This window comes from Rhinoderma darwinii, chromosome 1, assembly GCF_050947455.1.
Source record: "Rhinoderma darwinii isolate aRhiDar2 chromosome 1, aRhiDar2.hap1, whole genome shotgun sequence".
Lineage (NCBI taxonomy): Eukaryota > Metazoa > Chordata > Amphibia > Anura > Rhinodermatidae > Rhinoderma > Rhinoderma darwinii.
In genome coordinates, this window is record NC_134687.1 from 474,035,829 (window position 1) to 474,051,737 (window position 15,909).

Sequence of the window (15,909 nt, forward strand, 5' to 3'; positions counted from 1 at the left end):
TTTTGAAGATTAACAGGAAAAAAATAGGTGGGATGGTTATTCTTAGCCTTGTGTGGATTATAACTGCTATTTCTCATGGAAGTATTTATAGGAGTGACTAATTCACAATTACTTTGCAGTAAAATTCATTTAATTTGCTTAATTGAAATTCTCATGTCATCCATATAAACCCGCTTTCGTTCATATAGGTAACTGTTGTGGCAGCAACCAGTCCCATGAATGAAGTAGTGTAACCATTGACGTTTTCTTCAAATAGACTTGTCTGGATTCTTTGGGCCCTGATAATTCTGTTATAAATACCCCTAATCTAGAGCTTAGCCAGTAATTGCTGCACCCCCCATTCAAGCGAATTGGGGTTGTGTTGCAGTTTTGACACCGGGCTAGTTCGGGAGTGGCACTGTTTTGGACAACAACTGTTATAAATGAAAGACAGCAGCACTCTGTAGCAAATCCCACTACATTGACGGGTGCACAGCAGATAATCCTGATCCAAGAATTGTACAATACATTAAGAAGAAATTCAGCAGCACTCCTTATTGTAGTGCTGCTGAATTTCTTCTTAATAAATATATATATATATATATATATATATATGGGTCTTTCTTCCCGCGTTTCCGTCTCTGAGCTCCCATTGACATCAATGGGAGGCAGAGAAAGCGGTTTTCGCTTAGGGTTTTACCCTAAGTGTATCACATTACAAGATTCCGTATTATATTGAAGAAAACGTCATTGTATTGTTGAATCTGGCACGATGATGGGGAACCGTTTATATACTTGCACTATTTATACTAGTGCGTGTTAGTGAACCAACCTGTTATACCATGCAATTTGATGTAACCATGAAATGACTGTTTGCTTAAGAAATTAGACGGTCACAATTTGTTTCGTAGCCTAAGGCAGTATTTAAACTAGACCCTTCCTAGTCCTCTCCAGCCTTATAGGAAGTGTGTGCACTGAGCAAACATTTACATGCAGCCATGGTTTGGAGGAGACTACCACCAATAAGTAAAGACTCACGGAGGTTCTGCAGAGTAGATTTCATCTGTTACGTTAAAGGCTATGTACACCTTCTTTGTATTTTTTTTTTATTTTTTTTTAATAAAATGGTCTATCAGACTCAATGTGGTGTTTGCAACTTTCGAAATACTTTTTATTAAAAATTATTTTTGCTTTTTGAGATACAGCTGCTTTGTATCCTGTATACAGAGCAGCTGTATCTAGCGCTGAGACCTGAATCCGTCTGCGGGACTGATGGGTTCACTGACCAGCAGGATCCACATGTTATCGATCACATCGAAGTTATGAGCTTAGATGTGATCGGTAACCGCTCGATCCACGCAGGACCCGCTGACCATGAACCAGTCAGTGCCGCTGACTTGACAGATACAGGTTTCAGCGCTAGATACAGCTGCTCTGTATACAGGCAGCTGTATCTCCAAAAGTAAAAATCATTTTTAATAAAAAGTATTTAGAAAGTTGCACCAAACACACCGACAGACCATTTTATAGAAAAAACAAAAGAAAGTATTTCAAAGGTGTAACATAGCCTTTAAAGTGTGCTGTTATTTTTATAAACTTCTATATTTTATTTTCAGACATAGCTACATATATGGCATTACAGGTGGAAGGTCAGGGGTTAATCGCAGAACAACCTTGCCTTCCACTATGGCCGTCTGCAGCACAAAATCCAGGGCCTGCCAGAGAAGTATTAAAACCCTTTCCGCAACATGAAGCAACATCCCAGTATAACCCTCAAGGTAAGAAATGTATAGAATTGTTACAGATGCTGTCCATTATATGCATAAACCATTCAGCCATAATATTAAAACCAGTGATGGGTGAAGTGAATAACATGGATTAACTTGTTACAATGGCACCTGTCAAGAGGGGGGATATATTATGCAGCAAGTGAACAGTCCGTTCTTCAAGTTGATGTTTTGGAATCAGGAAAATTGGGCAAGTATAAGGAACTGATCAACTTTGACAAGTTGTGATGGCTAGACAACTGGGTATAGCATCTCCAAAACCGCAGGACAGGGGAATTTTCCGATATGCAGTGGTTAGTACCCACCAAAAGTGGTCTAAGGAAGGACAACCGGTGAGCATGGATGCCCAAAGCTCATTGATGTGTGTGGGGAGGGAAGGCTAACCTCTGTGGTCTGACCGAACAGCTACTTTAGCACAAATCGCTGAAAAAGTTAATGGTGGCTATGACAGAAAGGTGTCAGAACACACAGTGCATTGCAGCTTACTGCGTTTGAGGCTGCGCAGCCCCAGACCGGTCAGAGTGCCCATGCTGACCCCTGTTCACCGCCAGAAGCTCCTACGATGGACCCGTGGAACAAATGAAGAAGATGGCATGGTCTGAATCACGTTTCGTGTGCGTCTCTTACCTGGGGAAGAATTGTCACCAGGATGCACTATCGGAAGAAGGCGAGCGGTGTGATGCTCTGGGCAATGTTCTGCTAGAAAACTTTAGGTCCTGGCATTCATATGGATGTTATTTTGTCATGTACCACCTACCTAAACATTGCTGCAGACCAAGTACACCGCTTTATGACAACGGTATTCTCTAATGGCAGTGGCCTCTTTCAGCAGATTAATGCACCCTGCCACACTACAAAATTATTCAGCAATGGTTTGATGAAAATGATAAAGAGTTCAAGGTGTTCCCCAGATCTCAATCCAATTGAGCAGTTATGGAATGTGCTGGAAAAACAAGTACGTTCCATGGAGTCCCGACCGCAAACTTACAGGACTTAAAGGATCTGCTCCCAACATCTTGGAGCCAAATACCACAGGACACCATGAGAGGTCTTGTGTGGAGTCCATGCCTCGACGGGTCAGAGCTGTTTCGGCAGCAGGAGTAGGACTGAGACAATATTAGGCCGATGGTTCTAATTTTACGGCTGGGCAGTGTATATGCTACTGTGTTGTTGATAGTGTTACTATGCAAAGAAATGTCGTTTGTATCATGAAATATGTTTGTATATGCTTTGTCACTAAACAGAATAAATACAAGACAGAATTTGCCTGTATCTATGAGGAACATTAAAAGTAACTTACATTCTGACTATCGCATGACATTCAGAGGCTTAGACTAAACTGTACCTTTCCACATCTTTTAGATAGAAAAATTATGTGTGTATCTAGGAGTATATGTACTGAAGTATGTGTGTTTGTGCATATTTATGTGCGTGTGCAAGGGCTGCAAATTTCATTAACCCCTGAATGACCAGCCTATTTTAGGCCTTAGTGACCAAGTTATTTTTTAAGTTTTATTCCATTGTCTCATTCTAAAAGCTATAATTTTTTTATTTTTCCGCCGATGCAGTTGTATGAGGGCTTTTTTTTGGGACAACTTGTAGTTTTTATCGGTACCATTTTGGAGTAGATTAGTCTTTTTGATCACTTTTTAGCACATTTTTTTTTTTAAGGCAGGATTCACAGAAAACAGCAATTTTTGCATTGTTTTTTATTTTATTTTTTACAACGTTCACCGTGCGTATTAAATAATATAATATCTTTATAGTTTGGGTCATTACAGATGCGGCGATACCACATATGTGTAACTTTTTTTAACTTTAGTTTTTTTAATAATAAAGCATTTTGTAAGGGGAAAAAGTGGGTTTTTCAATTTTTATTCACTTTTTTTTAACTTTATTAAACTTGTTTTTTTACTAGGGGATTTGACTATGCGATCCTCCGATCGCTTTTATAATACAATAATTTCTGTATTGCAGTGTATTCGTGCTTGTTCGTTCCGTGTAAAACGGACAGGCATCTGCTAGGACATGCCTCTGGCATAGCCTAGCAGGCATACACTACAGGCAAACCTGGGGGCTTTTATTATGCCCCCCGGTGGCCATAGAAGACACAGACACGCGGCGATCTTATCGCCGGGTGCCGGTGGGATGAGAGGGAGCTCCCTCAGTCTCTCCAAAACCACTCAGATGCGGCGCTTCCTATTGAGCGCCGCATCTGAGCGGTTAAACGGGTGAGATCGATACTGATGTCGATCTCACCCGTTAGAGCAGGGATGCCCCCAGCCCTCAGCTACCACTGGCAGCCGAGAGCAGGGAGATTTAACGGATCCCTGCTCTGTTTATTTATTCTGATGCAGTGCCGTGAAAAGGCGTATGCATTAGAATAAAGCCCATTAGTGGCCGCCGTGAAAAGGCCTATTGGCGGTCACTAATGGGTTAAATGTCCTGTGTCACATCCAGCATAACGGAGGGTGACCAGTGATATGTACATCCACCTCGATGCTTCTAACAAGAAACATTGGAGCGATGTTCCTCGTGGTAGGTTTGGGAGCCAGCATTTGTATTCCCATCAATAAATTATTTCAGCAATATGTCATAATAATATATAATCGACAGAACCCTTTAATAATTCTTTTGATGTTCCCAAAAAATAGAAAAGATACAAAAGGCAATAATTTGAGCATTAAAAAAGTTTATATTTTGAAATTTTTGACTGCACAAATGGTACATCGCTCCATGCATGTGAACTACTGCACACTCGCCTATTTGTGTACGTACATTATTCTTTCGCATGGCAACACACCAATGTATTCATGCATGACAGCAGAGAACAGAGTTCTGTTCTGTAGGGCAAGGAGCCACAGGGTATAAGCATCCATGGGCTGACCGTTGCCCACCACAAGCTTTAGATATAAATTATACAACTCTGCAAATGGAACTAAACTCATTGAATCTTTTTACACAGGTCATGCAATGCCATTAAACCTGCACGATGGTTCACGATCACTGGCTCCTCGTATTAACATATCAAATCCACCTCCTCTCATCTCGTCTAGTAAACACCCAGCTGCTATCGAAAGACCCATGGGCTCCATATCTCAGGTAGTTGGGCTTCATTTTAAATGAAAACTTGATGCAGTTTTACACACCCTTGTGCTATTTGATGCTGTGCAGATTTTGAGCTATTACTTTTTTCATTCCAATTGGAAGTATATAGAGAATAAAGTCCTCAATTCTCCAAACAAATCATCTACATGCTTTTAGTTGGTGTACTTGAATGGACAAACCAAGCTGTGTTATTCTTGTTTCATTAAGGTAATATAAAATGTTTAAAAAAAAATAGCCTGGACAAGTTGTTAAAAATTCTATACAGCTGTTTCTTAGATCTATCTGTTTCTAACAAGCTTCCGATATTGCGGCCCTTACAATTAGCCCAGATGTTATGACCCAGATTTCTCCACTCCTGAATGAAAAATCTGCCTAGTCCTTGAGGTATACAGCTACAGATTCTTTTATATTTCTGCATAACCAGAAAGATTTAGCATTCAGGAGTCAAATAAAGTTTGATTAACAGCCTTATGTGCAATGGCAGCCATTTCCTCGTCTCACTTTTTGAATCCGCCAACAAAAAAGAGCTAATATCACTAAAGACCTTTTTACGCAGACCAATGATCATGTGAACGAGTGTTTATAGAACGCTCGTTCCTGATCATTGCCTTGTGTAAACCGTCCAAAGATCAGCCGATGAACGTGCAAACTCTCGTTTATAGGTTGATCGCATCATTTATGCAGATAAAAAAATTGGTCGCTAGTCGGCAGCACATCTCCCTCTGTAAACAGAGAGATGTACTGCCGACATGATGCAAATGCTTGAGGAAGAATGATCGTGGTAACGATCATTCGTCCCCATACTTTCCGATCGTTGCTCTGTATGAAGAGCGCAAACTAGCGCTGATCGATAAGAAGTATTGTCGATCAGCGCTCAATTTAGATGGTAAACACGGGTGATATCTGCCCATGTAAAACCACCTTTAGAAACGGTTTGTTTGAATTTGACATAAGAGGCCAACTCAAGGACTTAGGGCCTGTTCACATCTGTTAAAGGCTCTCTTAGGGGCGTCCATTGCAGATCCGTCCAAAAATATCAGCAAGCTGCGTTATTGTTTCTGGTACAACCAAAAAAACACCCCGAAGGAAACCTGACAGAACCCATTAAAGTCAATGGGTTCTGGCGGGTGGTGGTTGTCTCCGTCGTTCAACATAACCGGCACTTCAGGTATTTTGTTGTTCTTCTCCTCTGACGGAGCAGAACAACGGAAAGCCGAACGCAGCTGTGAACAGGCCCTTACATTTACAGTTGTATTTTATTTTAGGGGAAATGCTTAATAACTGTCATCTTTTCTCACAAAATCACTACTCCATATAGTTTTTAAGACTGTATGTCTATCATTAACCTGTGAAGTAATTATTAAACTTCTTTATGTTCTTGTCTTGTTATAGCAGAAAGCTATGAGCAGTACTGTTGCCATTTTTGTCTTACTATTCGTGTTTTCCTATTTTTAGGGTGTCCCCATCCCACTTCATACACCATACAGCTCTGAACATGCAAAAGTCCCTGTTGGGTCTATCACAATGGGTTTACCAATGGGTGTGGACCCTAAAAAACTGGGTGAGGAGCGTAAGTTGAAACCTGTTCTGTTGCTGTTTATCCTCTAAACTAATTATAAATACCGTAGTTGTCTACTTGTATTTTTAATACTATTATTATTATTAGTACTATTATTGTGCCATCCAGATGCTAAACTCTTCATGTCTATACTCTTCCCCCAGACTATTCCATTATGGTCTGTTTGTGCCATGTCCACAGCACGTCTGCTACGTACAGGAATCCTTGTCCAATATAAATACAGTATTGCCAAACAGAATGTGTCATTAACCTTTCTCTCTGCAGGGACCAAAAACTTGTGAACTCAAGTTTCTTTCTAAATCAAAGTTCAGTGATGATGACAGGACGTCTGGGGAGCTCCTTCCCTTCATTTATGACGCGTCTTATTCCCTTTAGCATAGATTAGTAGCGCTGTATTGTGTAAAATGAAAACTTTTGTTTACTGCTTAAAAGCAACCTATTATTACTAGTATGTGATACTGCAAATAGCTTATGGCGGATAGAATTCCAGATCTTCTCACTTTTATTGGGAGTATCCGCGTGATGGCCTAGTATGGCTGTACTAGTGAGTCTATATGCATCCACGAAACAGCCCCTCAAAATGAAAAACAAGGGAGATGGAACCAAAGCAGCTCCTGCTTCTGTGTAGTCACATGATGTATTATATGATCCCTCTAAGCCAATCAGCAGGGTCACGTGACATCCACTCCATGACTTCTCAAAAACGGGAGTCAGATTGCACCTAATGATATTTTTTAGAGCAGCTTACTGCCCAAGGAGGATTATGTGACTCTACAGAACCATGAAATGTCTTCTTTTTAGGCCCCTTGTTTGACACATCGGGAGAGGGGCTGTTAGCGGGTGTAATTGTACCAGCTACTATATTACGTCTATTATAATGTAGATTCTCTTTAAAGGGGTTGTGCAGGATTAGAAACACATGGCTACTTTCTCCAAAAAAAGCACCACACCTGTCCGCAGGTTGTGTGTGGAGCGGAGCTCCAATACAAGACACAGCCCATGAACAGGTGTGTCACTTTTTTTGCAAGAATGCAGCCATGTGTTTCTAATGCTGGACACCCACTTAAGGCTACATGCACACATTGCATAATTTGGTGCACTTAATAGCTGGTTTTTGATGAGTTTTTAGGTTTAGATTTTTATATTTTTTTTTTTTTAATCAGTTCAATTTTATTCAACAAAACTCCACATTATTACAGGTCATTGTACGTTCTCATACAGTGTACAAGCAATTTTCAACAGACCCAATTCTTTACATTTAACCCAACATTCCCTTCCCCCCAACTCCCCCCTGTATCCCCCCCAGCCGATCTCCTCAGTACTACTTTTCCAATCCTCTCCCCTCTGTGGCCCTATACCTGCACTTGTTGCCTTAGTGTCATTAGCTCCACAGAAGCATACCCAGATTGATCAATCCACCTAGCCCATTGTTTGTCGAACTTGACCCTGGACCCCCTCTTGGAGTATATCCTATACTCCATCAGAACCTGTGAGTTAAGTGCCCCTATGATTTCTTGTTTTGATGGTGGCTCCGCATCCAGCCAGTGCTTTGCAATTCCTTTCCGAACTTGATACAGTATTTTAGCAATTGCCAACCCTGATATCCTATCTCCCCCCAAGTCTCCAACATACCCTAGCAGCATTACTACAGGATCCCATGGGATCTGTACCTCAAACACTCTCCCCACTAGTTCCAATATTTCCGTCCACAGACTCCCCAGCTTCCCACATGTCCAGAACATATGAAGGATGTCTGCTTTTTCTTCCGGGCACCTAGGGCACTTTGCATCCGCTCTTAATCCCATTTGTTTCAGCACCCACGGGGTCCTGTACACCCTATGTATCAGAAACAACTGCGATCTTCGTTGTGCTACATTAATGGACAAAGTACATGTTGCTGCCAATACCGCCTCCCAGTGGTCTGTTGTGATAGGACCCACATCCCTCTCCCATATTGCTTTCACTGTTGCCATAGGATCTCCCAGATGTTCCACCAACAACCTGCGATAAACCAATGAGATTAATCCTTTTGATGTTACTGCCTTTGCAATATGCTCCAACACCCCCGCGGCATGCATCGTCAGGTCCACACTGACCGCTTGTGTCTGCACTGCGTGCCGAATCTGCAGGTACTGATAAAACATGCGGGAGTCCAGTTGAAACTCCTCCCTTACTTGCTGAAAAGATTTGAGTATGTCTCCCTCATACAACTGATTCAACCGTATTATGCCTTGCTGCTCCCACCCCTGCATCCCTTCCAATTTACCCAATTCCCCCAAATAAGCATTTCTCCAGAGCGGTGTATATTTAGTGCACTCCCCTATCCCCAGCAATTGCTTGCACTGCCACCACACCTTATGTATGAGAAGCAGAGTGGGTCTGGTACTCGCCATCTGTTTATATCTGTGCGCTTCCAGTCCTGCCAGCGGGTTCTCCCCCCCCCCCAGATATGATAGGATGCGCGCACTGGACCCCCATGTCTCTTCCTGCTCCCACCCCCAGAAATGCTGAAATTGGGCAGCTAAATAATACACCCAAGCATTGGGAACAGCCAGGCCCCCCTCCTCCTTTGGCAGCTGTAATTTCTCCAGCTTAATCCTAGGTACCCCCTTCTTCCATGCTAGGTCCCTAAAAAGGTTATGCAATCTCCTGAACCAATATTTGGGGATCCATACCGGTGAGTTATGTAGGACATACAACACCTGGGGCATAAGGATCATTTTAATCAAATTTGTCCTACCCAGAGCCGATAGGGGCAACTTATTCCACGCCTCTACTTTGGCTTTTATCTTTATTAACAGTGGCATTACATTAAGGGACATATAATCCTGTACTTTCGCCGTCACCCTCACCCCCAAATACTTAAACTCCTTCACCACAGGTATCTCCACCTCCTCTTCCCCATTCTGAATATCCCCCGGGTCCATGAGCATTAGGGCCGATTTTGACCAATTAATGAGTAGTCCTGAATATTTCCCAAACCGCTTAATTAGGGCCATCACTAACGGTAATGTGCGTTCGGTATCCGCCATGAATAGCAGCATATCATCTGCGTATAATGCAATTCTTTCCTCCACCCCCCCATATCTCAACCCCTGAATTTGTTCATGTTGTCTCACTGCACACGCCAAGGGTTCCACCGCCAGCGCAAACAACAATGGGGACAATGGACATCCCTGACGCGTTCCCCGCTCCAGCGCAAACCGATCCGATAACACCCCATTCACCCTTATCTTTGCTGTCGGGGCTACATACAACAATTTTACCCATTTTATATAATTAGGGCCAAATCCCATTTTTTCCAGAACTTTCCACAAATAATTCCACTCCACACAATCGAATGCTTTGGCCGCATCTAAGGACATTATGGCTCTCCCCCCACGATTATCCGGCATAACTTGTAGATTCAAAAACAGCCGCCTCAGATTTACCGCCGTCGATTTGGATGGCATAAAACCGGCCTGATCTCCGTGTACCACCCCAGCTACTACTTTAGCTAGTCGAAGCGCCAATACTTTCGCCATGATTTTAATATCCGCCGTCAGCAGTGAGACTGGTCTATAAGAGCCCGGGAGTTGAGGATCCTTCCCCTCTTTAGGCAGAACCACTATAGTCGCTTCATACATTGTTTCTGGAAGCCGCCCCCTATTGAAGCTATCTAAAAGAGTGGCCAGTAACTGCGGCGCAAGCTCCTCCCCATATTCCTTAAAAACTTCCACCGGAAGACCATCCGGCCCCGGCGCCTTTTCACTGGCTAGTATCCCTATAGCCGCCTGTATTTCCTCCAGAGATATTGGCTCCTCCAATGTCCCTCTCTCCTCCCCCCCCAACCTAGGAAATTCTATCTCCCCTATATACTCTTCCAGCTGCTGAGGCGTGTGCTCTGCCCTAGAGGCATACAAATCCGAGTAGAACTGCTGAAACACTTTCAAAATCTGTCCTGTATCAGCCTCCAACTTCCCCCCCTCCCCTTTAATGGTGTGTATGTAATTATTCTCCCTCTGAGCCTGCGCCATCCTTGCCAGTAACCGTCCAGTGGTTTCCCCCTCCTCATAATATTGGCGTTTTAAAAACATCCTTTTGTTATCTGCCCTCTCCAACTGATGTTGCTTTAACAACCGCTGCGCCTCCACCCAATGCTTCAATGTGTCTGTTGTGTTATCTATTATATGCAGCCTTTCTGTCTCCTCCACCCGTCCCAACAGTGCTTCTCCTAATTGTCTAGACCGTGTTTTTACTGCTGAAATGTGCTGGATGAACACCCCTCTCAGCCACGCCTTCATCGCGTCCCACAGTATCTCTTGCGGTACCGTTCCTGAATTGAACTGAAAGTACTCCTTTATGAGGTCTAAAATTTGTTTATTGTCTATCAGCTTTAGCCAAAAGGCATTAAGTTTCCAACCCCCTTGCCCCCGCCCTGTCCTCTCCTCCGTCTCTACCTTCATTAACAAAGGAGAATGATCCGATAACGCTCTTTGCAAGTATTCTATCCGGGCCACAAAGGGTACCGCTGCCGGTGAGCACAAGATTAAGTCTATCCTGGATAAAGACTGATATGTGGAAGACGCACAAGAATATTGAAAGCTATTTGGATGTTTATCCCTCCATATGTCCCGCCAGCCCATTTCAGCAACCAGATGGCCAAAAGCTGTTACACCTCCCCCTGTCATGCCAAATTTATCCATATTGGTATTCAATACTGCGTTAAAATCCCCCATCACTAGTAACGGCACCTCCGGGTACCTAGCCAGTTCCTCCACCACTTTCTTGATACATCCACTAGAAAACGGAGGGGGTACATACAACACCACCAACACACAATTCCAATGATACAATGTACAGTGTACCCCCACATACCGCCCCTCCCCATCCTGGAAGGAGTCGTGACATACAAATGGCACTGCCCTATGTATGAGAAGACTCACCCCCCTTGAATATGTAGTATGGTAAGAATGAAAACTATGGCCTACCCAGGCCCTATGCATCATGGAAACTGAATCCCTAGTCATATGTGTCTCCTGTAGTCCTATCACCCTCGACTCCTGTTTTCTAATAAAATCAAATACCGCCTGTCGTTTTCTGGCTTCCCGCAGGCCCCGTACATTCCAGGACAAACAATTAAGTGATCCCATCCTCCCTCAACATATCACAGCTCCTCCTATCCTGTTCTCTTAATTTTACATATCCGACCGGCTGGGTCCTCTTTCCCTCCCTCCCCTCCCCCCCCTGCAACCTCCCCCCCCCCCCCTGCAACCTCCCCCGTAAACCTACCCCTTTCCAAGGGTTGGGGCAACAGAACGTATCTGCCATTACCCATAACAAACATCGGCAGGTCAACTCCGCCCACCATACATTCAACAATGCCATAACTCGTTATGTGCTTTTCCCGCTTAACTGACCATTCCTCCCGCTGCCATTTTCTTACAAATAAACTATCATCCCTTCAGCATATCAATACCCCTCAATGTCCATAAACACATTCCTCCTCTTCCGGTCTTCCGCGGTCCCCGCAACCATGCCCTCCAACTCCAAGTCCAATCAAATGCCAAATCTTGCAATTTTTCCTACGACACCTGGTTCAGTCCCGCATCCCCAGCCTCCTTTTGCCAGCCGGTCTGTTCCGGATCAACGCCGTCCCTCTGCCGGTCTCAGCTGACTTTCATGGCTATCCAACCATCTAACCGCTTCTCTCGGTGTCTCAAAAAAGGAAGTTGTTCCCAGCGCCACCACTCTCAAACGGGCAGGATACATCATCGAATATTGCACTTGTAATGCCCTTAGTCGTCTTTTTATATCCATAAACTGTGATCTTTTCCGTTGTACTTCCAAAGAGAAGTCCGGGAAGAAGGACACTTTCACCCCATTAAAGGAGATGTCTTGACGTTCTCTAGCTTTCCTCAGGATCTTGTCTCTATCTTTATAATGTAGAATCTTTATCAGCACCGGTCTCGGCGGCCTTCCCGGAGGGCCAGGTCTAGTCGGCACCCTGTGCGCTCTCTCCACCGCAAATAAAGGGGTCAATTCCTCTCTCCCAAATGTGTCTATCAGCCACTTTTCAAAGAAGTCATCCGGATTCGTTCCCTCCACTCTTTCCGGAACCCCCACAAGGCGCACATTATTTCGTCTCAGCCGATTTTCCATATCGTCTGTCTTAGCCATCAATGTCGCCACTGCCTGCGAATGTGCCTGTACATCCTGCTTTATGTGAGGAATCGCATCCTCCATGTCTGAGACTCTCCCTTCCACGGCAGTGGTGCGTTCCGCAACTTTCTGCAAATCATTCCTGAGCAGCAAAATGTCCTCCTTCAATCCACCCATCTGGCTTGCTAAGGTATTAAGGACCATAGAATTCTGCTTCACCGCTGCCAAAATGTCCTTTAGGGAGGGTTCCTCCTTCCTTACTCCACTTTTCCCTCCAGCACCTGGCTGATCCTGCATGGCGCCACTCATCTCTTCCTCCTCCTCCTCCTCCTCCTCACTTCTCATGTCCCCCGCCAAAGGAGAATACCTGGATCCATATGATGAGCTTCCAGCTGCCTGATCTCCAGCCGACTTTCGCTGCTGTGCAGCCGCCCCCCCTGCTCTCGGCGTGCGGGCGAACCTCTCCAGCTTCTCCACAACTTCCTGCCGGAGGCCTCTATTGCGGCCTTCCTTCTCCTCGGCGCCATCTTGAGCGCGGGACCCGGGACTCGCTGGCGGCGACTTCTGCTTCTTAGAGCGCGTCATTATGACCGGGTATTCGTGCTCCTCCACCTCCAGACTCTGGTAAGCTATTTTCCCCGAGTTTTACGGGATATATGGACCTTAAAGGATGATTACAGCAGGAGCTCCGGTCACACACGTCCTCTCACATTCACCTCTAGGCCACGCTAGATTTTTATATTTTAATGCTGAAATTATGCATTATTGTTTATAAGCTTTGCTGGTACTGTATTATGCTGCGGATTTGCCAAAGGAAAATATATACATGGCAAATACGCATGTAATACGCATCATGTGCATTTCAGCATGCTACTACTCCTACCTTAGATCTAACTATCTGTCCTGTTGCTGAACTTGAGAGTAGTGACGTACAGCAAGATACTTTCATAGGACCTCACAATGTTGGCCAAACACCTCAAAGTATTTCTGCTAACTGGTGCAAGAACAGTCCGCTTGATAGCTGTTCCTGCAAACACGACAATGGTTATTGGATGCCACTGCATTTCTATTTTTGCAGTGTCCACTAACGAATCCATGTTTCATTGGATCATTATTTGACAATAAAGATATTTTGGAAAGGAATCCTTTTATATGGCCCTGTCACTGCAATATTGTCCCTGTTTGACCATTTAATTTCTATCACAGATGGCAGGGTTCTACTTTTATAGAAAAGTTTCAGATTTACAGTTCTTTCCAGCCAACTGTTTCTGAGCTTTCGAATGGGGCGACACTTTGCAGCTTTGCTGCAAAACCCGCAGTAGATACTAAAGAGACGAGAATTCTAAAGATAACCCAGCATAGTGGTGGTCTATGGTATTACTAACCGAGCACAGCACATACACTAACCTGATGATATATGGTCTCTTAAAATGCAGTTGTCAATTCTTTATTTCAGGGACTAGGTAGAACGCTCTTTAGTTTCTCTATCTCAACCCTTGACATATATAATATATACAAAGGGATCTACATGCCGGTTTACCTTCCATGCATGAGGAGTAAGGACATTATCACTGACACTGAACTGGTTAACGTACAGTAGACTGTTTCAGGCCATTATATTTACAGAAGGTGACCTACTTTTATACCTATGATATCACAACTGTACTGTAATAAAAATGTAAGCGGTTCTTTTTAGACATGATGGACTTTGCACCGGAGTCTTTAGCAGGCAGTGGATTGCTACAGACTTATTATTACGTGATACGCATACTGTGACCGCTTCATATATTTATTTGTACCAGGAACATTTTGTGACTGTTATTCCTGGACTCACAATATGTTCCTCAGTAACGTAGCATGGTTTTACATTGCCAGTGGTCAAAGCTACCAAGGGGATGAAATGTTGCACTAAATTTTGACATGAAATTGACTCCATATTATATTCCACTACCTTAATATACATGCATTGCAATAAGTTGCATATTTTGCTATTTGATCTAGATTTCTTACCTAACACTTCTATTCATAATAGGTATATGTCCTGATGTAAGTCTGTGAATATCCAAATTACTAGAAAAATATTGAATTACATGAGCTACATCTTCATTATGCACTTTCCCTGCTGAAACAACCAGTACCACCCTCTGTAGTGGCTGCTGCAAAACAGTCAGTGACCCTGTATGTGGATAGTGACGAGACGAGGACACTCAATAACAAGTGGCGATTGCTTTGCTGTTGAAACTTCTTTCAAAGTTGCTCGTTTTTTTTTTTTCAGTGCCTTTCTTACCTGTTAAACAAGAACAGCTCTCTCCCAAGAGCCAGCCTGAGAACCTGGTGATGCAGACACCTCAAGAGAGTTCCATTTTTAGGGGTAGGGTATTATTTTACTTCTGAACAACTGTATATATTAATAAATCTAGAGTATGAACTTGCATTATAGAATGAATGGTGGGTTGTGTATTTAGTGTACATTCAAAAAAATACAGCATGAAATTTGGTTAAGGGCCTGTTCACATCAGCGTTTGGTTTCCGTTCATCGGTTCCATTCAACCTTTCTGTCGGAGGAACCGAATGGAAAGCCGAACGGAAATTATAGCTTCCGTTTGCATTACAATGGTAATGCTTCCGTTGCAGTTGTCGACTACGTTATTGTTTCCGTGAAAAACGGAGACTTTACAGAACGGGAAAAAACGGAAACCGACTCGGAAGCTTTACCATTGAAATTAATCGTAATGCAAACGGAAGCTATCGTTTCCTCTGACGGAAAGGTTCAATGGAACTATATATAGTATAATGGATCTTTGTATATTTGTGTTATAGGTAAGAGTGCATGTATAAGATATAAAATTAAAGGGATTGTTGCAACTGGTCCATTAGTCCTGTTAAAACTGGTAATGGCAGATCACTGGGGGCTAACTGACCCGCAGCAGTAAGTGTATTACTGGGCAGCTTGCTTTAAGGTGCTTTTACACGGGCTGATCGACGATATCGCACGTTGATCACTGCTTGTAAGTTCCACTCACAAGAGCAACGGTCGTTAATGTACAGGGATGAAACCTCTATAACACGTTTTAGGGGTTAACCAGTCTTATGTAAATAAAGTTTATATCTTTACTTGCTGTTATTGAAAGGAAATATTCTTGTTTGCATTCAAAGTATAAAAACTTGTGCAGATCTTACCCTTCCACAGCTGCAGTTTGGTGTTACACGGGTCAATTATCGGTCAAACTAGTGTACATATGAACGCTGGTTCCCGATCATTGCACTGTGTAAATATGGCAACGATCAGGCGAAGAACGAGCAAACGCTTGTTCA

General features: G+C 43.4%; 1 protein-coding gene across 17 annotated transcripts in view; it reads left to right on the forward strand.

Annotated features, from left to right (window-relative positions):
- Nucleotides 1-15,909, forward strand: part of NCOR2 (nuclear receptor corepressor 2) — a 429,457-nt gene that overhangs the window by 356,351 nt on the left and 57,197 nt on the right. For 13 of the 17 annotated variants that reach the window (XM_075833601.1, XM_075833585.1, XM_075833675.1 and 10 more), the window contains 4 exons: nt 1,596-1,757; nt 4,732-4,868; nt 6,330-6,444; nt 14,870-14,965. In XM_075833601.1, the coding sequence (XP_075689716.1) occupies nt 1,596-1,757; nt 4,732-4,868; nt 6,330-6,444; nt 14,870-14,965 (510 nt within the window). The remainder of the gene's footprint in view (nt 1-1,595; nt 1,758-4,731; nt 4,869-6,329; nt 6,445-14,869; nt 14,966-15,909) is intronic. The other 4 variants (XM_075833636.1, XM_075833701.1, XM_075833710.1 and 1 more) reach the window with 1 other exon arrangement.